This window comes from Pristis pectinata, chromosome 2 (assembly GCF_009764475.1).
Source record: "Pristis pectinata isolate sPriPec2 chromosome 2, sPriPec2.1.pri, whole genome shotgun sequence".
NCBI lineage: Eukaryota > Metazoa > Chordata > Chondrichthyes > Rhinopristiformes > Pristidae > Pristis > Pristis pectinata.
In genome coordinates this window covers 47661783-47686933 of record NC_067406.1, presented here as the reverse complement: position 1 = coordinate 47686933, position 25151 = coordinate 47661783, and the positions used below count along the sequence as shown (strand labels likewise).

General features: G+C 38.9%; 1 protein-coding gene across 1 annotated transcript; it reads right to left on the bottom strand.

The window, feature by feature from the left end:
- Positions 1 to 16489: 16489 nt before the first annotated feature.
- LOC127587298 (insulin gene enhancer protein ISL-1) lies at positions 16490 to 24071 on the bottom strand. The gene is made up of 6 exons (XM_052045582.1): positions 24027 to 24071; positions 22983 to 23172; positions 21516 to 21772; positions 19170 to 19456; positions 18094 to 18261; positions 16490 to 16606 (listed from the first exon to the last, which is right to left on the bottom strand). Exons 1-6 carry the CDS (start codon positions 24052 to 24054, stop codon positions 16490 to 16492), a joined length of 1047 nt encoding a protein of 348 aa, XP_051901542.1. The 5' UTR covers positions 24055 to 24071.
- Positions 24072 to 25151: the final 1080 nt, after the last annotated feature.

Below are 25151 nucleotides of genomic sequence, written 5' to 3'. Positions count from 1 at the left end.
AGCAGCTGTTACAATGCACAGAGAGCTTTCTGCAATATGCACTGATTGAGGCAATACATATAGGTGTTTTTAAGGAGAATCAGAATCAGGTTTATTATCATTGACATATGTCGTGAAATTTGCTGTTTTGCAACAGCAGTACAGTGCAAGACATAAAAATTACTGTAAGTTACAAAACTAAATAAGTAGTGCAAAAGAGGAATAACAAGGTAGTGTTCACAGTTTCATAGACCATTCAGAAATCTGATGGTGGAGGGGAAGAAGCTGCTCCTAAAACATTGAATGCGGGTCTTCAGGCTCCTGTACCTCCTCCCTGATGGTAGTAATGTGAAGAGGGCATGTCCAGTTGGTTTGGGTCCTTAATGATGGATGCTGCCTTCTTGAGGCACCACCTCTTGAAGATGTCCTCAATGGCAGGGAAGGTTGTGCCCGTGATGGAGCTGGCTGAATCTACAACCCTCTGTAGCTTCTTTCAATCCTGCACATTGGAGCCTCCATACCAGGCAGTGATGCAACCAGTCAGAATGCTCTTCACTGTACATCTGTAGAAATTTGCAAGAGTCTTTGGTGACATACCAAATCTCCTCAAACTCCTAATGTAAATAAGTACATTATAGAGAAAAGCAGTGTGGGGTGAAGGAAATACATGAACATCAGGATTTCAGCAAATGAGCTGTTTCTCTGCTTTGCATGATACCTATACTAAATGACTAACTTGAACCTGTTTCTGTTGTCCTTGGGCAGAAGGGCTAACATTGCAAAAACACTTGCCACAATTTTCCTTTAGTAAATTGGGCTTAGTAATAATTAAGTTTAATCCTGATGTGTTTTAAAGACTTTATAACTGTGAGGAGTCAGAAAGTAAAACTAAAGTAAAAAAAAATGAAAATAGAGCATGTATTCAGCAGGTCAGGTGCCACCTGCAGAGAGAGAAATGGAATTAAAGTTTTGGGTTGAAGACCCTTCGTCGGAACTGGGAAAATGAGAAAACAAGTTAGTTTTTGGTTGCAGAGAAGGTGGAGCAGGGACAACGGGAATACCTCTAATAAGATGAAGGAAGAATTGTAAAGTTAATTCAAAAGTTTATTGAAACGCCTGGTTAATAGATAGATGAAGGCAGTTAAAAAGAGAGAAAACAAACAAAGGGATGTGTTAAGGCTGTGAAATGCAGGTCAGAGCTTCTGGTGAACCTCATAAAGTCATAGTGTAATACAGCTTGGAAACAGGCCCTTCAGCCCAACTTGTCTATGCCAACCAAGATGACCATCCAAGCTAGTCCCATTTGCCTGCATTCGACCTGCATCCCTCTCAACCTTTCCTATCCACGTACCTGTCCAGGTGTCATTTAAATGGCTTTGTTGCACCTGCTTCAACCACTTTCACTGGCAGCTCATTCCATATACACACCACTCCTTGAATGAAGGTGGTCCACCTCAGGTTCCTTATAAATCTTTCCCCTCTCACCTTAAATCTTGCCCTTTACTTTTATCACAGCATCAGAGAACCATAGAAATAAATGCCAGTGAAGGAGATGTTTTAGGCCATCGTATCCAGAAAATAAAATTAATCAAAACAAATTCTGTGATCATTTTTTAGCAAACTATACAATAGTGGTGTTCAAGAGGCTTTTAGATAGGCTCATGAATTATGCAGGAAAATGAAGGGATATGGATCATGTACAGGCAGAAGGGATTATTCTAATTTGGCATCATGCTCAGCACAGACACCATGGAGAATGTTGGAAATGCCCAGAAACACAGACTGACAGAGTGGGTGTAAGGTGGACAATTAAAGTGACAGGCAACTGGAAACTTAAGATCATCCTGAGGACTGAACAGAGCAGCTCCACAAAGACAATCACAGGATCTGTGTTTGGTTGCTTGTAAAGTGACCACATCATGAGCAAAACACACTGAAAGAAATGCAAGGGCAATATAGCAAACCAATACCTAAACTCTTTGGGTGTTGACACAAATGCTGGTCTTATTATTTGTAGAATACTGTTCACTGGTCTGGTGCAATCACTCACATAAAAAAATTGTCCGTCAATGGGAATAACTCTTCACCATTACCAAGGTGACCAGCTCCAACCAACAGCTTTCATCAAGTATCAGGTGTGTTTTTTTTATATATATATGTCATAGAGTCAGAGCACAAAAACTGGCCATCCAGTCCACCAAGTTTAAAAAGTTTGTGCTCTATGACTATAACATACAAGGATTATTCCAATTGACAGACAATTTCCCAAAAGATTGCTGGTTGATAGGTTAACTAGCCATTGTGAGGACATTAAAATGGCAGTAGTATGCATTAATGTAAATGGGTGCTATACTACTGCCATTGTAATGTCACAATGGGATGCAGGGGAAACCAGAGCAGGTGGAGGAAACCCAAGAAGTCACAGGGAGAACACACCAACTCTACACAGACAGCATTGAAGGTCAGAGTGAACCTAGGTTGCCGGAGCATTGGGGTAGCAGCTCCACTAGCTGTGCCACTGTGCTGTCCTTCAGGTTTTTCAGAGCTACTGTAAGACTGTGACCAATGCACAACTATCAATACACCCAGACATCAAATATGTGCTGCCCAGCTGCCTTAAATCAGCAGAATTTTCTGGAATCGTGCCCAAAAGATATCAGCAACTGGTGTCTAGGCATTACTGGCAAGACCAGCACTTATTGTCCATTCTTAATTGCCATTGAGAAAGTAGCAGTGAGCTACTACCTTCAGTCTCTGCAGTCCTTCTGGGGAGGGTACCCACAATGTTGTTGGGCAGTGAGTTCTAGGATTTAGACTTAGTGATGATAAAGGACCAGTGATATTTCCAAATCAACATGCTGTGCAGCATGGAAGGGAAGTTATGGTGGAGCTAGTTCCTTCACAAGCAGAACCTGAATGAATCAGCCTAATGTGCATAAGCAATCTGCTTATCAATATAACCTATCACTAGCCACCAAATGTTTACATAAAGGGAACCAATGTTACATATCTTGCAACTTCTCAATCCATCAAATGAATAATCATACTCAACAGTAAATTATAACACCTTGTCAGTTACTTTTCAAATATCAAATCAATTTGAAAATCCTGGTACATTTCCACCTGTCACAATATCAAGCGAGGAGCAAGCTTGCAGAGAACCCAAATGCAGCGCAGTGGTATGAGACTGGAGTCAGGATGCTTCCTCAGAACCAAACACACGCAGCAACCAGAAGGAATCTTGTCTCAGGGCTCTGAGGTAGGGTCCCAACACAAAAACTGGATATCCTAAGAGGAACAGTGGAACCAGGACTGCTCTAGAGTTGCCATCTCTAAACAGCCAGGAAACAAAGTATACCCAAAGGCTGACCAATACTCTGGCAACTAGTGCTATTGAAACCAGGGCTCTTATGCTAGTCTCCTGATGGGGCTCAGGTGTGTGTTGTTATGCAATTAGTCGTGCATGGAATCCATGTGCTGCACAACGAGGCACCATCAATGGAGCTGAATCGATGACCAGCACTCGGAACCATGACACCACCACGTTTCCTCCAAGGCCAATATATTCTTCCAATGTGTTGTGCAGAAACAGATAGCATCTGTCTAGAGCAAAATAAACGGGTCAATATTACAGAATATTAGAACTGGGTGATTCTAATACAAGCAGAAAAAGCAAGGTTACATGAAATTGTGGAATTTGTTATTGATTGGAAAGACTGAAACCAGAAGAGGTACCTGGGTGCATGGTTTCTGAGGTGGTACTCTCCTTTCCCTGCTACGCAGGGCTTCTGTGTGCTCCTCATGCATGGATTTGAGGTTCTTATTGCCAAATGCTCCTTCTCCATTTTGAACGGTCATGGGCCAGAGACTCACAGGAGTTGATGTTGCATTCTTCAAGGGGGCTTTGAGCACACCTTTGACTCTTTACCTCTGTCAGCCTTGGGGAGCTCTTCCCATGACAGAGTTCAGAGTTTCAGTTTTGGGAGTCTGGTGTTAGGCAAGTAAACTATGTGGCCTGCCCAATTTAGCTAACTGAGTGTAACTGGGGTCTCGATGTTGGTGGAGGACACTGACGATGGCTTACTTATCCCTGCAGTGAATTTGGATGATTTTGGGATCTCTCAAGGGCCTTGAGGTCCCTGCTGTAAATAGTTCAGGTCTCAGAGTCCGACAGTAGATGATTTTTACTCCGGGTGTAAGGTCTTGCTCTTCAAATACTCCTTTCCTCAATCAAACAATGACTGTGCTGGCACATCGAAGGCAGTGGTGAATTTCATCATTGATATCTCCCTTCACCTAGAGGTGGCTCCCGAGATATGGAAAGTAGTCCACATTTTCCAGGGTCTCACTGTATGCTTTTATTGCCAGTAGGCAGTATGGTGCAGCAGGGTCAGTTTTAGTTGTGGACTTTGTCTTAAAATATTTGAGTGCAAGACCCATCCTCCCTTATGCTTCAGTGAACGCATCAACGATGGAGTATTGTGTGAAATTTTGGTCACTCATTACAGGAAGAATGTGGAGACTTTGGAAAGTGTACAGAAGAGGTTTACCAGGATGCTGTCTGATTGGAGGGTATGAGCTATATGGAGAGGTTGGACAAAGTTGGATTGTTTTCTCTGGAGTGTCGGAAACTAAGGGGAGACCTGATAGACGTTTATAAAATTGTGAGAGGCATAGATAGGATAGGCAGTTAGAATCTTTATCCTTGGGTAGAAATGCCAAATACTAGAAGACATGCATTTAAGGCAAGAGTGGGAGAGTTTAAAGGAGATGTGGCAAGCAAGTTTTTTTTTTACACAGAGAATGGTAGGTGCTTGGAAGGGCTGCTGGGTAGTGGTGGAAGCAGATGCACTAGTGGCATTTAAGAGGGTTTTTAGATAGACACAAGCAGAAGAGAATTAGTTTAAGTTGGTATCGTATTCGGCACAGATATTGTGGGCCAAAGGGCCTGTTCCTGTGCTGTGCTATACTGTTCCATGTGGCCTGGAGCTCATCCTCTAAGCAAGCACAGATGGCAGTCAGGATCTTCAGGACTTGACCAGCTTAATCAGTGGTGGTGCTACTAAGCCAATCCAGGGATGGCCATTAATGTCCCTTCATGCAGAGTACATTCTGGGCTCTTGCTACCCTCTGAACTTCTTCCATGTGATGTTCAACATGAAGGAGAACTGCTTCATCAGTTGACTGAAGACATTTTGTGCCAATCAGCATGAGGTTTGTTTGCTAATGTTTGACACAATGTCATGAGTCTTCATGAGATCTGAATCTAATACAGAAGACTCCAATGATACTCCTTCCCAACTATATACTACAATGCTGCCATTCGTTCTGGGCTATTCCTGATATTGGAGCAGGACATAACTGAGCATCATGTAGAAGGAAACTTGGGCATTGGTTAAAATGTATGATTATGCCACTGCTACTTGTCTTTCTAAAGATGGCATTGCCAATTTAGGTATTTGTTCCTTGGTGATTGTGAGGAGAACTTTGTAGAATGGATTAAGCTGGATGTGCCATTGCTGTTTCCAAATGCAATGCCTATGTTGAAATGGCATGGTCTGCCAGGTTTCTTTCTTATTATGTTGCAACATAATTGAGTGGCTTACTGGGCCATGTTAGAGGGCAACTAAGAATCAGTTAAATTGTCTAAAGTCACTTTGAGGCCAAGCTAGGTCAAGGTGGCAAATTTACTTCCCTAAAGGACATGGGTAAATCGGATGAGATTTTAAAACTCCCGGTAGTTTTGTTGTCATTATCACTGACACTAGCTTGATTATTTAATTAAATGAATTTAAATTCCTTGGCTCTTGTGGGGTAATTTAAACCAAGGTCTCATGTTTTCTGGATTATAGTTCATTAAGTTAACCACAATGCTACAATGACCATTTTATGGAAGTGCAGCATAGTTTAAACAGCAGGTTGGAAATTATGAATCAAATTGGTGACTAAGTATTTGTGAAAGGAATATTAAGGTTTTCCTTTGAGTGCTATACAAGTCAAATACTATAAAATATTTTACACCATTGATAAATACTAGGGAAACAGAACATATTTGTTTAACATACATGCAAGACTCTGTTACAATTGTGACCAGTTTTGAACAAAAGGCAAGTTTGCATTCAACAGAAATAAAGTTTGAAAATTAATAAATATGCTTCACAATGTGGTACTTAAACTGTCAAGAAAGGTTCTAGATTTTGTTTCATGTCTGTACTGTATGGTGTCACTTGATGTTCCTAAATAATGGGTGGCAAATGTCATAGGAATAGATATCAGCCAGGAATCCTGCTTTTGATCACTGTCAAATGACTGAAAAACAAATTGCTGGAGAAACTCTGCAGGTCACGCAGTATCTGTGGAAGCAAAGGGGTAGTTAACATTTCAGGTCATGACCCTGCATCAGGACTGAGAGTGTAAAGGAGAGATATAGTATAAAGGAGAGATCAGTACAAAGAGGAGAGGGGGAAGGGGTGAGTCAGGAAATGGCAAGCAATAAGTGGATAAGGACATATGGCTATAGTTTCGAGTCTTGGTAAGGACATGGTCAGAGCAGAAGTCTTGGTAAGAAAGTTGTTGAGTGTTTGGATGTCAACTGTACAAGTTGTTGGTGAGACCACACGGAGTGCTGTGTGTGGTTCTGGTTGCCCAGCTATAGGAAGGATGTCATTAAACTGTAATTGGTGTGGAAAAGATTCACAAGAATGTTACTGGGACCGGAAGGCTTGAGTTACAAGGAGAGGCTGGGTAGGCTGGGACTTTTTTTCCCTGGAGCATAGGAGGCTGAGGGCTGACCATGTATATAAAATCATGAGGAGTGCAGATAAGGGTGTCACAGTCTTTTTCCTAGGGTAGGAGACTCTAAACCTGAGCACATAGATTTAAGGTGAGAGGGGAAAGATTTAAAAGAGACCTGATAGGAAACTTTTTCACACAGAGGGTGGTGTGTATATGGAATGAGCTGCCAGACAAAGCTGTAGAGATGGGTACAATTACAATGTTTAAAAGACATTTGGACAGATAGATAGATAGAAAAGGTTTAGATGGATATGAGCCAAATGCAGGAAAATGGGACTAGCTTGGATAGACATCTTGCTCAGCAAGGATGAGTTGGGCTGGTCTATGCTGTATAACTCCAGGACTCTATGAATCTATGACTCTATGAATACAATTGTAATTTTCGAACAGTTGCACCTAAAGAATGGCTAGTTTGTCTCTGTAACTGGAAGGCTAGTTGTATTTATGGAAACATTGGTTCTGACAAGGGTGGGAGAAGACCGTAGAGAAAGAAACAATGTGTTCTTTAAGTTCAATACTTCAGAGCGGACTGAACAGAGCATTCAAGGAGATGCTGCATCATGACAATAAATGTCACTTGGTCCTCTTTATTTGTCCAAGTCACTGAATGAATGATTGTTTTAGAATTATAACTTACTTCTATAGAAATTATACGTTAGAAGTACCTTCACTTATAGAACTCATAGTGTTTAAATTCAGTATTTTTTCTCATAATTACACTAACCTAGCAAGACTTCCTAATAAAATATTGTTAATTTACATAATTACCTCAATGTTGTCTTTAATTAATCATCTAGATCATGTCTGTTATTTCTATATGTCATTGCTTTCTAACCTCTCTTTTTTCCAAAAATGCAAATGAGTAAATTTATAGCCACTGTAGAAAGGATTTTTTTAAGTCATTGTATTTCAGAGGCATCTTAAATATATCAACTAGTGCCAGCAAAGCAATATAAATGATCTAATTGCCATCTAAGGATGCAATAGGCCTTCTTCTTAACATACACATGCTAAAATTAAACAAAGCTAACAGCTCCTTAATCTTTAGTCTATGGAGTGAATCTCCACGACAATATAAACATTTTTACATTTGAGTTCAGCCTTAGGTGACCTACAGTCATAGGACCCAGTCCTCTCTTCTTGCTACCATTCATAATCAAAGCCTGCTCGAGACCAGATATCCATGAGTGTTGGCCAAAGAGAATGGAATCCAAGGGACACCAATAATAACTCATAAGACCCATGAAAATTAGGATTCCAATGTCATCAAGAAAATCCAGGTATAAAATTAACATAACATTCTACATTAACATAACATTTTACATAACAATTAACATTAAAGAATAATGTTAATTGCTAGTGTAGTGCACATCTAATGACAGCATTCTTTCAAGGAATGAAATGCTGGGGTCATGCATGAGGTTGATAGCCTCAAGGAGTTAGCTGAGATGGCAATTGCTCAACTTCTACCTGTTTCCTATCTGCATATAAATTTTAAAAATGCCCAATGTTGTAGAAGATATGAGATCTCAGTTGGTTATAATTTGGGGTTTTAAGTATAATTGACAATAGCAATTTAATGCAATGTGCCTTCATTGTATACTGATATCCTTCTAGTGATGAGAATTATCTTACCTATTTATACCAGTATGAAGACTATAATGACAGCTTGTGAAAGCTGATCCAATGGGACAAAACTCATCGTCTAAAGCAGCTGTTCAACTCTCCTGAGTGGCAGTACGGCAATAAAGCAAGCAGCCTATGCTCTTAAGCATCTTCCAATTATTTTCCTAAGGCGATATGTAGAAGAAGGTCTATTTCTATTAGTCTGGTTCTTTGTCATCTTAATGGTCTTTGTTACTTTGTCGCATAATTTCAATGCCATTTTCCAGCGTACTGTTGGGATGTAATATAGCACCACGAGTACCATGTTATTTAAATAACGGGAGACTATATTAAAACAATCCTCATTTGTTCTATGAACCACGGACACCACACCTATCTTGTAGTAAATGGTATAAGAGAAACGGATTATGCTAAATGACTCTTGAATGATAGAATCGGATCGACTGGCGATTGCGTTTGGGGTACATCACATACATCAGAGTAAAATATTATATGCTCAGAATTCAGTAACATAGCAGCTAGGATATGGAATTGATGTTTTTCGGTGCTTCAGAGCGCTGAGTTGACCTTCAAAGATGAAACCTTCGGTTATCCTTTCCTGAGCTAAACCTAAGGTCGGGTTGCCATCTCTAACATGTGGCGTTCTTATTTGGTATTTCTCAGCTGGCATTGCCTACTTGAGTAATGTATTTCTGTGAGAAAGGGAGCTTGCCTTACACGTGCAGTTCTAAGCTTAACGTGAGAGGCGCTATCATTAGGTGATATTAAAATAGAGCGGATGACGGACAAGTTATAAAGAATAGTGTTTGCGGCCTTTCTCTGATAAAACATCAGAAGGCACTGCTTTGTAACTTCCTTGGGGAGATCTGCTTATGCAACGGAGCTGACTTGTGTGATGTTTTATTTACTTTCTGCGTTGCATGCTATTTAAATACCCCTGTTGAATAAGTCCTATATCGTTTTGTATTTTAACCAATGGTACTGCCGTTTCACACGTTTCACACTAAAGCATCATAAGACTTTCAAAAGGGCGTTCAACTAATTATCTTATTAAAAAAAATAATTTTCTTAGTTACAAAAGAATCAATACCAAAACAAACACATTTCATGTAACAAAAAGCCTGACTCGCCAGCTGCAATAAAAATGGTGATTGAGAGTCTGGGTTTATATTATTTCGGAGGGAACTGAGGTAATTGAAGTGTATGTGAGGCAGCGTGTTAAACATTTCCGATATATACCTGGAAACTCAGTTGAAGGGCATTTACGCACACATCTTTGAGATAATTCTCCCATCTTATGTAGTTACTATTTGTCAAGATGCTTCTTTGTTTTGTGCAGTTGATGATTTCACATAATTGAACAACTATGCGCCCTTGTCAAACACTCCCTGTGAAGACAATTAACTGTTGGTAAAGAAGAAAGATATAGATATGGCACTTACCATTTCGATGGGAAATTCTCAATGGACACCATTTGGGAGGGAATGGGGCGAGGAGTAGTCTGTGAAAGTTGCCGGTTGCCTAAATGCTTTGAGAAACCCCTTTCCCTTAAGTTCCAAAAGCCAAGTCTGTGAGCTTTAAACGACTGTCCTTTTATATTGACATATCACGCAATAAAAAAATAAAAATTACAAAAGGAAAATATTTACCGCTGTTTTCTTTTTTTAAATTTCTTTCACAGCAAGGTCGACCCACAGTTATTGGAAGAGTGTGAGCTTTGCTTTAGCTTTCAGTGCGTGTGAATGTACTTGCTGATTTGCTGTTACTGAGGAAAGGACAGTCCCAATTAATTCTGGAAACTTCAGTAATATTATGAGTGCAACTGCTTTGCGGACTATGATATCAGTGGCCTGGGAGAGGTCGGTATCCCTTCCGTGCCTGGTTTGCATCGTTATACCCTCTGGTTCGACACTGCTTCCAATAACTATATTTCTGACATATCAAAATAAACCCCGGGTAGCCCCACAGAAAGAGTCAGGGTTTAAAAAAATATTCAAGGCAAAATCCAACGCATTTGGGTTAGGGGTAACCATATATTCATAAACGTTTAGACAGTATTGATAGCTGTACTAGATATTCAGGTTTACATCTAGGTCACTGCTGTAAACACGCAGCGAATGGATAGCCATTCTTCTAACAGTAAGGCCGATAGCTACCCGCAAGCTAAAGGTCACCCTGTAATGTGCTATCTTTGATACCGCCTGTACAATAAAATATAACTCGTAAAACGCCAACTCGACCACACAAGAGTGGCAATGTTACAGCTAACCACTAACAGATTGCTATTACCCGGAAATGTTGCAAAAATAAAGCTACTAATTATGTCCAATTACAGAAAACTTCGAAGCAATCGTTCTTCTTGTCGAAGGAAGGCACGTTATATACCACTTGCTAAATGTTACGTGCCCCAATGGTTGATATTCCAGGTAATTCGATGCTAATCTTACAATTTTCCTACACCAGAAATGATGCATATTTAATATTATAATGAGATGATATTGCCATCTCGCTCACACTTAAAACTCGGCTGTCTGTTGTTGCAGGACTTTTGCCTTAAAGAGCCACCTCGCCCCTTCTTACATTAAAAGACTTGAGTTTGAAATGGGTTTTTCTACCAAACCGTTTTAGTTGCCCTGCCGACCGCGTTCAAGGCGATTCTATTGAATAAAAGGAAATACAAAATAGTTTCATGAAGAAATTTTGACATTCCCAGTTTTAAAACTGTGTTATTAGGAAAAGGATCCCGGTGCAAATTTAAAAATCCTTTACAGACTATCCTGACTTTCAAATCAATCGGTGGGAAGGCACGGAATCTAGTTTTCATTTGCTGTATAATGTGAGGTTGCTGTTCATCAGGACTGTGGACATGCCAATTAAAAATGTGGTCAGACCTCACCCGTTCCTCCATCCCCATACCAACTCTAAATAGACCTGTGGTACCTATTACTTCACAGTACTGGACATTGTTTCAGTGAGAAATGCACAACAGCTGTCCCATTTAAGGCAGCTGGAATGCACAGATAATAGAACGTGGGTCGTGACGTCCCTGACAGTGTAGACGGTTTAGGCAAAAGAAATAAATCAACACAGAAATGTTAAAACTTGTGTTTTTAACAGGTATTAAAGCCAATGCTACAAAAATGTCGATGTTTCATTTATTTCAATTGGGGGTACCGACATTATTTTGTTTAATTCCTCCATTATAACGGGAACATAATCAATGACCATCTTTCCTGAAAGTGGAGTACATATAGGCCACTTGGTAATGCCCGAAATTGTACATTGAGTGAATCTTCCACCAGGTTTTGTCGGAGGGAGAGAAGATATTGTAGTTGATATTCTCAGTATTAACGTTTTCCGGTCACGGATATGTCAACTGACCAAAACATTACGGAAATGTTGCCAAGGTGAACAACATTTTCTTGCTCCGAAAGTCTGCCGCTGACAGGGTCTGCTTAGGTAGTTGTGTCAGTGTGAGCTGTGGGTCCCTTTGTCCCGGAATGCCAGCCCCTAGCTCTGGGCATTGAGAAACTCTGTGAACTGATTCCGTTCTCAGATAAGGAGCCGCCGAGAGTCCAGTTCTGTCTAGACGTGAGGACCTCACAAGTCAAACTTGTTTTGATTAGGCTCAAAGATACACCAACCTGTTTCAAACGGTGATCAGCGCCACCCCCGCTCCCTTCTCCTCCCACCCATCCCAACGACCCTCCCCTCCCCACCACATACACGCAGACTGAGTCTTCAAAATGGTAACAAATAAAACACATCTTTCACTTCCGAGGTGCAGTTTGCTCCCCTGGGGCAGTATATGTCACCGGGAGGATTTAAATGTTGTTTTCGCTTCTGTAAGATCTCTTAAATATATAGAAAACCCCAAGGCTACAAACACAATTAACAGTTTCACAGCCTGAAGAAGAGGCGATTTTCGGAAATCAACACCAATCTGGTTAATCGTCCCCAACCACGCATTGGAGAGGGTACAAATATTGACTTGCGTCTATATATATGTACCTATTTACATAAAGTCATAGGTTATTGTTATTTCGAATTTCTCATATCAGACTGTTACATTAGATCCCTGTCAAAGTTTTAAGAGATCCACATATTTAAAAAAAGTCTTAATATTTTGGGAATTTAACAATGGCAACATCGCCGTGAAATAAAAACCGGTATTTGATGCTACAGAGAAATATCTCATTTGAATATCTGTCATTATCTGTCAGAAGCCTTGCTTAAAATGTTCAACACATAATTATGTTTTAGTTGTATGTGGTATAATAATTATACATTTTCCAGTTAAATTAAATAGCTAGGTATGCATTTTAAGTAAACATAATAGAGATCACATTAGCACGGGGCTGACTTCAAAAGGAATACGATCTGCGGTTCACAGCCGAAGGTGGATGGGATGTAAACTGGTTAATGCAGGCGAATTACTGTAAGAAATAATTAGCAGCATTTAATAGAGGGATGTGGAATTTCTTTTTAATCCTTTTTTTGTTGCGTGTTTTTATTCATCGGGTTAGGAAGAATTGTATTTGGATTAGTATGTAAAGGGATCGTTCATCAAATGCCCGGACATCGAGCTGTAAAGTTTGTTTTTGTGGCGCCTGAGCTCAAACAATGTCATTCAGTGGCTTGTTCCACTATCAGGATAAACACCGCTGAGAACAGGAACCTCTGCCAAAAGAATCCAGGCAAGTTCGCATTGACCATTAGAAATAGAGACATTAAACCAAGCGTTTGTGTAATTCATTAGCAAACTTCAAAAAAATCGTTCGTTTCATGAAACGTACGTCAACATATTTCCGAACACAATCGACATTGATAATCGGTCTACACCGGTAGCATGAACATCACTAAGTATTAGTCGTGCTTTTAAGAGTCTGTTTTTCAGGTCATTGACAAATGAAGTTGTGAGTATTCACAATATTTACAAAATATCTGCATGCAATAGAATAACGCAGTTAAGATCAGAAGAAATATAAACTCCATCTGCAACATTCCACTCACAATTATATTCAGCCAAAATAAATGTGTATTCATTTGCAATAGGATGTACTCATGTGTGCACAGACACGTGTGTGTGTAGAGAGAGAGAGAGAGCATCAAACTTATTTGCAATACTGTAGTTATGAAGGGCAGCAGAGTTTCTCTCAGTTCTGTCACTTAACCATTGAATGAATTTCACGTGTGGCCTAATAATGCAGCTTCATTGTTGCAACTCAGAAATATTTAACTTGAGAACACATATTACGGTTGTTTGCAATGCACAATCTCCTTGAATTTTGCCACTCAAAAGTTTGAAAGACGATCGTCGGAAGTTCTAATTAATCTAGCGAAGTTTCATTCCTCCGCATGCCTCAAATGGTATTTTGAAACTCTTGCCATTAGTTCGCTTTCTTCCCGATTCAGCAACAACATTTGAACTGTTATCACATCCGACCAAAGCACAATGTTATGATTTTTTTGCTCGCCGTTGTTCTCATCTGCCGTGGCCATACATTAATGCATTATGGTTGGAGGTAACTTAAGTCACTGGGTCAAGGAAGGTGCGTTTGACATCTGATGGGTTCTCAACCGTGAATATAAATTGAAAATACTGCATGGGGGCAACCAAATGGACAAATCAGGTCAAGAAGATAAACGGAGACCGGATAGTTAGTGAGGCAGCAATTGTCCTTCTGATGGCTAATTAGATTGATTCCCTGACTATTGAAGTCATACTGATAGGCAGTCTGTAAATCTACTGACTATGGACATATGCAGTGACTATGCAATTTCGAACTAGTATGAGCAAAACTAAAATACTTGTAAATGAAAAGTACCAAATGGTTTTGTTCTTTCACTGTTTCCTGGAAGAGGCTTTTGGGCACTCTATTTCAATTAAAATTAATTTGTTTTAGTTACTTAATTAACATTTTAACACTTCATCCAGGCTCACGCCTCCTATAATGTAAGGAGTGGAGTGATAATCTTTATGAATTTAAATCATGGCTTGCAGGATTTTTTTTGTTAAGGAAAGGAAGTTGTCAGGCTCTCGATAAAAATCAATTGGCCCCCACCAGTTGCGAGAGATTCTGCAGTGATGAGAACGGATGTAAGTTCCCAATGACTCTGCTGTTTCCTCGTAACCGAGGCCATCATAACCACGTGTTCACAAAAAAAAACTGATCTTTGCGGTATTCCATAGTTGGAACACAGATCATATTAATCTATAACTCTACTAAGTAAACGACTTGACCGCGCATTTCTGATTTACCCACTGCCACTATAAATAGAGGGAAGGAGACTGGGCTGCTGGACCTTTGTTTATTTAAAAGTATTACGTGTCACGGGAAGTGTCTTGTTAGCCAGATTGCGACAGATAGATAGCAGACGTTACTCCTATCTTATATGTTTGGCCCAGAAGTGTTTACCCGCACACAGAAAAAGACAACAAATCACCAACACTGCATTTGGATATTTCCTCCACCGCCATCACCAACCCCCCCCCCCTGCAGTCAACCTTTTAAGGAATCATATCAAAACGTCTACTAAAGTAATAGTCTAATAGCCAAAGCCGGGATCTATCATACCAGCTGTGCCAAGTTTACCAAAGCAAAAGTTATCAGCATTAATCAATTGACATTTGAACTGAAGTAGGTGTTTGGAACTCAGCTAATTGTGAATACACTGGACATGATTTCACAGCAAAAAAATTTAAGAAGAAAAAGTTGAAATATAACTTAAAATCACTCTTCATATTTAAATGAATTTAATTATTTTTTCAAAGCTATCATATTTTGTCTATACTAACAGAGAAAAAACACCAAAATATTTATATGCTTGAGTCTTTGAAAGATTATGGATTAAAATCAGTTTGGAATAGATGTTTTTCATTAAATGTACGTAACAATAAAACAATTAAAATTGTTTTAAAAAGTAGTTAGCCTTGCAAGCTAATTTATTAAAATGTAATTGCAGAATCTGCAAAAGGCTTATATAATTTTTCAGTTATTTTGTTTTTTATTAGTGAAATAATCTTGAGGATATATTTCTACATATGGCGTTTTATTATTTTACATAATCATCAAGAAAAGACAGGACACATAAAATTAGACATGTTTTCCAAAGACCACAGTACATCTTTTACTTCAGCAAACATAAAATGTCATAAAGACATGAAAAGTGGCAAGTCTGTCGACAATAAATAATAAATTATTTATAATTTTTGCAGTACAAGAACAAACAAAATGTTTCTTTCCAGAGCTAAAACCGTTGTTGGTAACTGGTTTAACCTAGGAACATACACATCTTTGGGACAATTCTGGACGGACACGAGTTCACACACAAATCCCACGAAGCTGTGGCAAAAAGAGGTATACCTTGTTGCAATGCTTGAGCTTTTCAATAAAAAATAAAAATGAAACATCAGTAGTTGCCTTCATACTTTCATTGCAGGGACAGTAATCTCATGAACCAGCTACTTGCTAATGATCTAGGATCCAAAAGTCCTTGTTATAGGTCAACTAAAAGCATTGCAAAAATGCAACTATACCTTTCAGAACTGATCCTATAGGATAGTCACTGAACTACTTAGGCTGTGGTACATTCTGCATGTCACGATTGTCTTTCCAGTCCACTTTTTTGCAGATGTATGGGACTCTTCTGGATTTTTTTTGGCAAAGCTGACCCACTGATGTCCTTTCTAGGCAGCACCATTGAAGATGTTGGGACTATAGTTTCTCCACTGGATCATCTTATCTGTTTGCATGTGCAATGCATTCCCTCAGGATCACTCGAGTGTACATCCTTTCTATATCTTCAAAAATGTCTCTGAATGAAGTCCCGGATGTCTCGGGAATCTCTTCTAATTGCGCTTGTAGCCAGATCCCACTCTAGTGTCTGATTGTCGTCACAGTGTTGCTAGGGTACAACATTAGTTGTTTGAACACAGAGACTTCGTGCAAACGGATGATGGCTGCTTTCTGATCAGACATGGACCAGGTTGCATGAACTTTTTTATAAAAAAAGTGTGGGCCAGAGAGTTTGAGGGTCCAGGGTTCCTCGTGGCTCTCTGTAGGGCTGCACTGAGAGTTCAGGCTCCTCATGCCTCTATAGGACTCGCTACCATGCTGTTTGGTGTGTCAGGGAGTTGGGAGGACATGGACGCTACTTCACTTCCAGTGGAGTTAGAACCTGGCCCTCCCTCTGAAAAATTAACCTGTAAAAATCATAGCAAATCAATGATCTCCAGCCTCCTTAAAATGTTGACATAAATCCAAAGACACAAATATCAGAAAATTACATTCATTAAAAATATATTTATGACTTTTGTAACTATGGCTGTACAGTGGTTTGCATTAATGTTGTCATTAATGACAATCAAATTACATTAAAAACATAAAGTGCCTTCTGCCAAGTTATCTAAAGTGCTGTATATCACTAAAATTAAAACAATGCCTTAGCAAATAATCAAGGTCTCATAGCAACGCACAAGTAGGTCTAGTCGCAAATCCCAGTGCAACAATGTTTAATAGTGTAAAATGGTACAGTTTCTCTCCAAAAGTACATTATAAATTAAAATATTTTTCAGCAATTTATTATTTATTGTAAGACATCACAGAGTTGTTTAACTCTTGAGTACCACACTTCCTTTGCAATCTGAAACAAGAGAATGATGTTTCCTGCCACTAAATATGTATAAATATATATGACATGAAGGTATTCCCAATAAAAAAAGGCAAGACATGTGTCTATCATTTGTTTGGGACACCTTACAAAGAGGCTGCCATTGACCTCAAACAGTTAAACTGAAATAGGTTTACAAAGTTGAGACATTTTATTTGTACATTACATGCAGTTTGCATACATCGTTATACCAGTATTTTACTTAAGTATTCAAAATATGTTGTAAGGTATGTACCAGAGGGAAGCACAATTTAAATTTACCTTCAACTCAGTATAGTAATTGTGGCTTTGCAATGCCTCAAAAATATAAAACAGCTAATATATATGTTAAAGAATTAAATTACACCCAATTATTCAAGGACAAAACTCTGTCATCATTTAGAGCATATAAAGCCAGACACCTTACATTCACCTTTACAGGAGAGTTAGGTGAAATAAGGTATCTTCAACTTTGTTTTTTTTTGTTACCCAGAACAGCGGATGGGGGTTATTATTATCAATGAACCCATTTTTAATAACGCTGAACCTAAAGCTGAGACAACATAGAAACAGCATCCATTTTGTTTCATTGCCTTTAATGGTATATTAAACTGAAATCAACTTAGCTCATGGTTCATGTGTCCTGCCTACAATCCTATGATCACCTGCCTTCATTAACATGATCAATAGTGTTTTGAATCTGAAACACTTGAATTAAATTGCTTTTTAACAACAATTTGAATAAAGTGAAAGAGTTTATGTTTCAGACACCAACAGTCATCTCCAGTGTATAATGTTAAACACAAACTACTTGAATCTGTGGGAGAAAACTTGAGTAAACAAAATAAGTTTCTCCCTACGTTCTTGATGGTCGTCAAAATCAAAATACTAAGGCTGGCAAAAGAGGGATTCTGCAATTTTTATATCCATGAATTGTCTATATATGGATTGGTGTGTAGTAGGTCCCCTGATTGCAGTGAGCTCTGGTGAAGTCTGTATTGTGGTGGTGGTGATGGTGTTCTGCATGTTGCTGGCACTCACCAGTTGCTGAAATGCAGGCTGTTCTATATCACTCTGCAAAGCGAAGTCACTCAAAACTTTCCAAGGCGGTTGGTAACTCTGCACCTCCACTGGATTGGCTTGCAAACTGCTATCATGTCTCTCTGGGCTGGCAGCTACCATTGGGGTTCCTGTCATCCCCTGGATATTCTTCAAAAAGAGCAAGCAATAATACTTGTTACTTAATTGCAGTAACCATTGTTTCTTTTCTCATTCTGTTAACCATGTATGCCACTCAGTACAACCTTCTGTACTGAGCATCTTGTAATGCAAACACTTTACAGAGATTGGTTTAAGCCACTTCCGGTCTCCCAGCAGCTTAAAGTCTGTCATCCTCAATGCAAGTGGTGGTATGTTATTCCCAACAATTTCATATGAAACAGATAAAGTAGTTCATTCATATTAGTATCCAACAAAGAATTCACCTGTGATCTTTAGATTTAATAGTCAATGCATTAAATGATCTAGAAACTGCTAATGATGTTGAACAGTAATCATACCCACTATCATCACTGGACTAGCCAAGACTAAGTATTACCAAAAGTTAGCAACATATTTAAATAAAGATTATTTCCAGTGTTGGAAATATGATATTCATTCATCTAAAACAAATCTTTGGTCTGGTGATGGTAACCTTAATAGAAGGTAAAGGGGATTGCCCTGAATGTAATGGTCGTGTTTATAAGGTAAAGTTGTTTTTAAAAGAAATCATTTTGATTAGTGAACAATCATTTAAACCTATAAAATAAAACTATATTTCATCTGTGCAAGCAATTGTATTAACTTTCAAGTTTTTTTTCAGCTTCACCCAAGGTATGAAAAAGTATTTCAAATTCACCAACAATAAGTTTGCCTACATGAATTAGAACTATGAAATTTATCATAGGCAAACTGTATTAGAATTGAGAGGCGTTGTTATTAATGTAATCATATCATTCCTTACAGGGGAAAAAATCAGGTTTTAAACGTGATTTTCGGGACCGTTTTACAGTTTGCATAGAAATTGACATTTTGCGTCCCAAAATTTCCATACAAGTGCAGGAAGGTAAGACACTTACTGTTTTGTCGTTGGGTTGCTGTTGCTGCAGTTGCTTCATGAGCTGACTCCTTTTTTTGTCTTTACAGCGCTTGTTTTGAAACCAGACTCTAATGACACGGGGGCTCAAGCCTGTCATTTCAACGAGCTGCTCCTTCATGAGCGCATCGGGTCGGGGGTTGGCTGCATAACAAGTCCGTAACGTGTGGAGCTGCTTCTCGTTCAGAACTGTCCGAACCCGCGTCGTCTTCTCAGGCTGTTTATGAACGTGTGGCCTCAAAGCTGGTTGTCGGACAGAAATGGGCTCTGCTACAAATAAAAACAGGCGACATATCCTAGCTTTGTTGAATAGCATGACAGGCAAAAGAACTTGGTCTAATTATTTGCTCTGACAATAAAATTGAATCTTAAAAAGATCCTGGAGTCACAGTAATGAAATTGGGCGAATTACAAAAAAACTCTCATTTCAAAATAAGCGAATCACGGATTTGTCAGAGAATCTGATTTTAAATGAAGCATTAGGTCAGAATTTACATTAAAATCAAATTAAAAGTAATCTTTGAACTTCCCGACATGGTGTCCGAAACCGATTTAACTGCATGAAGCCAAAAAACCAAAAGAAATAAATCCTTAATAGTTTCTGAATGCATTCTGTATATTATCTACAGATACCAATTGAATTTAAATTAACCAGAAACAGCAGTTGAAAAGAAGAATTGAATCAATGGGTTTCAGGTTCGGCTTCAATAAGAACCGTATTCTTTAGTTAGCTGATGAATACTAATTGCAGTAAATTCGGTACAAATGCAGTTTTGGATACAAGTACATTGCTGATCCAATCAACTCTCTAAAGGAAGTCAAGCGATCAGTGACTTGTCGCTTTTGCTACAGTCATCTCCCTTGTATACAGGTTTACATTACAGCAACTTTGTTTTGCACTATGTTAGGCCAGGTTCCATTCTTCATGCAGATATATGAGGTGATAAACGGAGCTCCCGTAAAGTTTCAGTGGTGTGATCAAAAAATAACGAAATTTGATATGTTTATCAAAGTTTCTGTGGACCGTACAGCACGTAAAATTACATTTTCAAAAATATGCCATTTGTTTCCCTGAAAAATATGCTTTTTTTTCGGTCAAACTGAAATGTTTGAATGATCATTGGTCATTATCCGGTTATATAAAAAACATGCTAAAATGCATGTGATAAAATGTAATGAAATGGACAATATAATTTAAAAAGGAAAAGTATTTTTACGTATAGAATCTGCATTCTTAAGTGGATTATTGAAAATTATACAAAGCCACAAGAGCAGTGAAATATGCAATCAAGCATTAAAAGTGGGATGTTGCAATTTGATATTTAGTGTGAAACATGTTACTTGAGCAAGGTTACAAATTTACTTCCAAAACCCTCCTGCTAGAAAGGATAAAAAAAACAAGAACTGTGGCTGCATACAATAAAATCTAATATTTACACTGGTATGAAATATCACATACGCCAGACCCTACTTGAAAAGTCCTCAAACCTATAATTATGTAGATTTCACATCGATTCCCTTTCGGAATGCACTGTATTTCAATAAGGGCAAACTGTATTCGATTATTTTTGGAGATCTAAGTAAAGGAGGTTACACGGCCCTGACAGACAATAAAACCATACATTAGTGATCTTTGAGCGATATAAATTGAAAGATCAATTCTTGAAAATTGCTTTGATATATGTAGATTATACAGATCATTCTTAAGATATCTTAAAGCAAATCTCAAATTCGAGGTTTAATGTTAATGTCTTAATTTACATAAATATTAATAGGAACTATCACTGGACTAAAGTTCAGTTGTCTACCTCAGATTCAGGCAAATCTTCATAAAAATTAACTCAATTGAATAGCGATGGGAAGCCAAGTGAAGCCAAGTGTCTTCAAAGCTCTTATCTCGAACTACTGATGATTTAAACAGTTCAAACTGAAACCCAAGGGTAACTGGAGAGTGTTCAGAAAGTTTTAAAATCAGGTGGAAGGAAAGAATATCCACATCTATATTGGTTAAACATGTTTGTAATTTATCGTGAATGGTGTCAAATATATATATATATTTAAAAATCAGGTACAAAGTAAATGGTTCAATTCAGTCCTAAGTATTTCGACTACACAAGGCCCATTGTCAAGATCTAAAACTGCAGTGAATGTAGGAAAATTCAAAAAAAAACTTAAGTTCACTGTGCCAAATCATTACGATTGTACCCTGGTTATAATTTTTTTAATGTAAGAAGTTCAAAATGTAGTATAGAAATAGGAGAGTTGTTTTCATTCCAATTAAATATGAATGGATTTTTTAAATAAAATCGAGTTTTGAAAGCGTACATACCCGCCATCTGTAAGGGTCTGTTGCCGTGCATGGGGCTGAGTGGATCTGGGCCAACCGACGCTCGCTCGACAACGTCGTGGTCAGCCCGGCAGAAGAGTCCGTCTTCCCGCAACGCGAATTCATCACCGGGAATGAGCTGGCGACTGCACGCCACACAGCGGAAGCAGTCGATGTGATACACCTTACTGCGCGCTCTCATCACAAAGTCATTCTTACTGAATCCTATATTACACTTTGCACATTTAGTTCCGTATAATCTGCAAGTCAAAAGGTACGAGGGAAATTTACTAACGGTGAAAAGTGCTTCCAGTATGCCATATACTTCAACACAAAGCGATAAGGTAGACCAAAGAGACCGAGACAGAATTACTTTTGATATGATTCTGTAGGTTTATTTTGTCAAAACAAATAACATCCTATTCAAACAAAGGACCAAATTACACTTCGTGTTACTCTTAACGTGAAACATATTTCCTGGTTTAAATCTTGAGTTTAGTTACTACATCATGATACAGTTCTACATAATGCTAAAGTATTTAAACCTTTATAATGTATAAATATGAAGCAAGCTGGCATACGATCTAACGTGGTTTATTTATAACATTTCAAATTATCTACAAAATGTACGTGCTGATACGATCTTAAATCCTTGCATGTTGTCATGCTAAACACCAACATTCATTTTTTAACCAATCCAATTTATTTAATCCAAACTAAAAATAAAGTGACATTGGAACATCTACAAATAAAACTCATTATTTTGAGAGTTAAGTTTTCAACTGGCGATGATGTTTCTTACATTGTTTTTCAGAGTACAGCAAAGACTTCATTTTAGGCTTGATCTCCCCATTTTGATGGAAAATATTGAGTGTTCATTGGTAAAAGTTAAACAAATCAACGCACCAGTTTATGCACAACATTTTACATTGCAAGTTTTAATGTTAGGTGAAAATTACTCTGCTGTAAAAGATTACTTAGTGTTCCACTATTTTTCTATATGACAGTGCCCACAGGACTTCATTTGCATTTTCAGTTCACCTGCCTCATTTCCAAACCATAATTACTAACATTCGGAAATACACAGATTAAACTGATGACAGCGAAGTTTTTATTTAACGAATTGTTGTATCCCGTAAATAGTTAAAACAGCTAATCGGTTGTTAAAGCTGTGATATGTGGACATCAGAACCAAGAGTGTCAAAATTCGCATATTCCATGTTCACAGATTTGTGTGTCTACCAAAGGAGACAGTTACATGATATAAATATGCCAGTTGTTTGCTGCCAAATAATGGGCAACTTGATCTCCTCTCCCCGTCAGTTAAGATAAGATAAGGGAAAACGAATAAAGCCATCTAAGGGTTAACAGTTTGTTGGTGGGGGGGGGGGGGGGTGCATTTAGAGAGAGCACAGGAACGGTATTGCTGGAATATTATCTTTATTTAAAGTATCCAAGATCTTCACTCACCGAATATAGTCTCTCTTGCAGTATGTTTTGCCATCCCTAACGAAGCAGGTACAGGTTTCGTCCAAATACTGATTACACTCTGCACATTTTAGACAAGCGGCATGCCATTCCAGATCCGGAGAAACGCGAAGAATATACTGATCATGAATCTGATTCCCACAACCAACACACAGTGAAATAAGGCGTTTTTCTGTAATTTGATATGAAAATGGTGTCGTGAAACCGATCAAAGGCTTCTTGTAGCAGACATATATTCCACTATTGTTTTATTTTATTTAGCTGTTACATTTGCTGGCTAGATCTACAGATATATTTTCAGGCCGTATTGTAACAAGGTGGCGTCTAAAATAAGAGATTAAAAGAACTGGAGTACTGTTAATTGTATCTTTAGTGTTAAGCGGGTTACTTTAAAATACTCTAAATCAACAGGAAATAAACTCCATTTCTGTGTTAGCATTTTCACACAGTTTTCAACAAAATGCGTGCAGAAATAGGTTTCTGATATTTAAAAAAAATGAATTATCTTTAGCAGCATGCAAACTTTTTTAAACTGCGTGCTTATATTTGTATATGTTTAGAAAACATTCCAAAATAAGTCCATGCATCATATTATTACAATTGGATTTTTACAAGCAGAAATATACAATTGTTAGTAATATCAAACTGTGCTTATCTTAGCTGAGAGCCTGAAAAATCAGATGCGTGTATCTGCGATACATCTGACAAGGCTCTGAAAGAAGTGATCCAAATGCTCCAAAAATGTTTAGCACTGCTTTACTTCAACTCTATCCTTTTATTCACACGTATCGCGAGTGGTGGGAATACATTTAACAATGCAGACTCAATGGAAGACTTTTTTTTACCTGAACCTTCAGATCACTGCTGTACAACTTATGAAATAAACCAAAAATTTCCAATTAATGTTCAAGAGCAATGAAATAAAAAAAAGCCAGAGATAACAGTAAAGTTACAGTTACAGGAACTAGTCAACTCCTTGCACCTGAATCCGATTCTCGAAATGCAACAGCAATGAAGAAAACTTACTTTTGGGTGGATCTCCCATGTCTCCCATTTCTTGTTATTGTGCAAAAGTTTGTTTTTTTGTTTGCTTTTTCCCTTAGATTTTGTATTTTGTTTTGGAGGGGTGGGGAGGCAGGGAGTCCTTGGTTATATCCACAGAGTAGGGCCGGTTAAGAGGAGTGCGGTCGCTGCTGCCAGACACTGGGGAAGGGATTGTGCACAGAGGCGGTGTGCGCAGTCCTGCCGCTCATGCTCACTGCTCCTTATCTTTCTCACACTCTGATTGCGCTTCCTCGAACCTCTCGCCATTGGTCTGACGTAGAGCGCGCCTGACGTCAGACGCACGCCGTCTTCCCCGTTCTCTCATCCGCCTCCCTCCCCCCCCTCTCTTCTACCCCCCCCCACCTGCCCCCCCCCCCAACCCCCTCAACTCCCTCTCCCGTTGGCCTCTCTCCCCACCACGCGGTGATTGGTCCAGGGCTCGACCCGGGCAGCACCAGATGTTTGCATTGTCTTGCCCGGGAGGCAGCGAGTGCCTGCGCGCCGGGCTTCAGCGCTGCTGCTGGTACTGCAGCTTCTTCTCGCCAAACCCTTGGGCCTTTCAGCTTCATTTCCTTTCTTGCCCCGACCTCTCCACCACCACCACCCCCCCCCCCCCCTCCCGCTCCCATGTTCCTTTCTCTGTCTCTTGAGCTCCGGATCTGCTATTCCAGCCCTCTATTATATGACCGTCCCCGTTCTGTTTAGCATTTGGCGACCGTCTCCTGCAGCCCAGCACCTGTATATGCATATCGGTGGTGCCCATAAGCTTCTTTGAGCTTTGGCAATTAGCCTTCATTACACCTCAAAGCTTCAGCGTTATTGTTAATATTTTGCAATTACTTAAATTGGAGAGTTTAACTTTCTCCCCGCCCTTCCATAGGTAATTCGAATCCGAAATCATTTGCCTGATGAAAATCTTCCAGGATGCGGTTTTCAGCACAACAGCTCATGGAATATGGACATTTTGTTTTACAAACACATGTTTGACAAAATCGGGGTTGTAAGTAGGATTGCGAATAAGTTACAATAAGCACGCAATTGGATCTTTTTTAAAATAAAAAATGCGTTACGTTTAGGTGTTTAGCGAAGTGCATGGCAAGGTCAGTG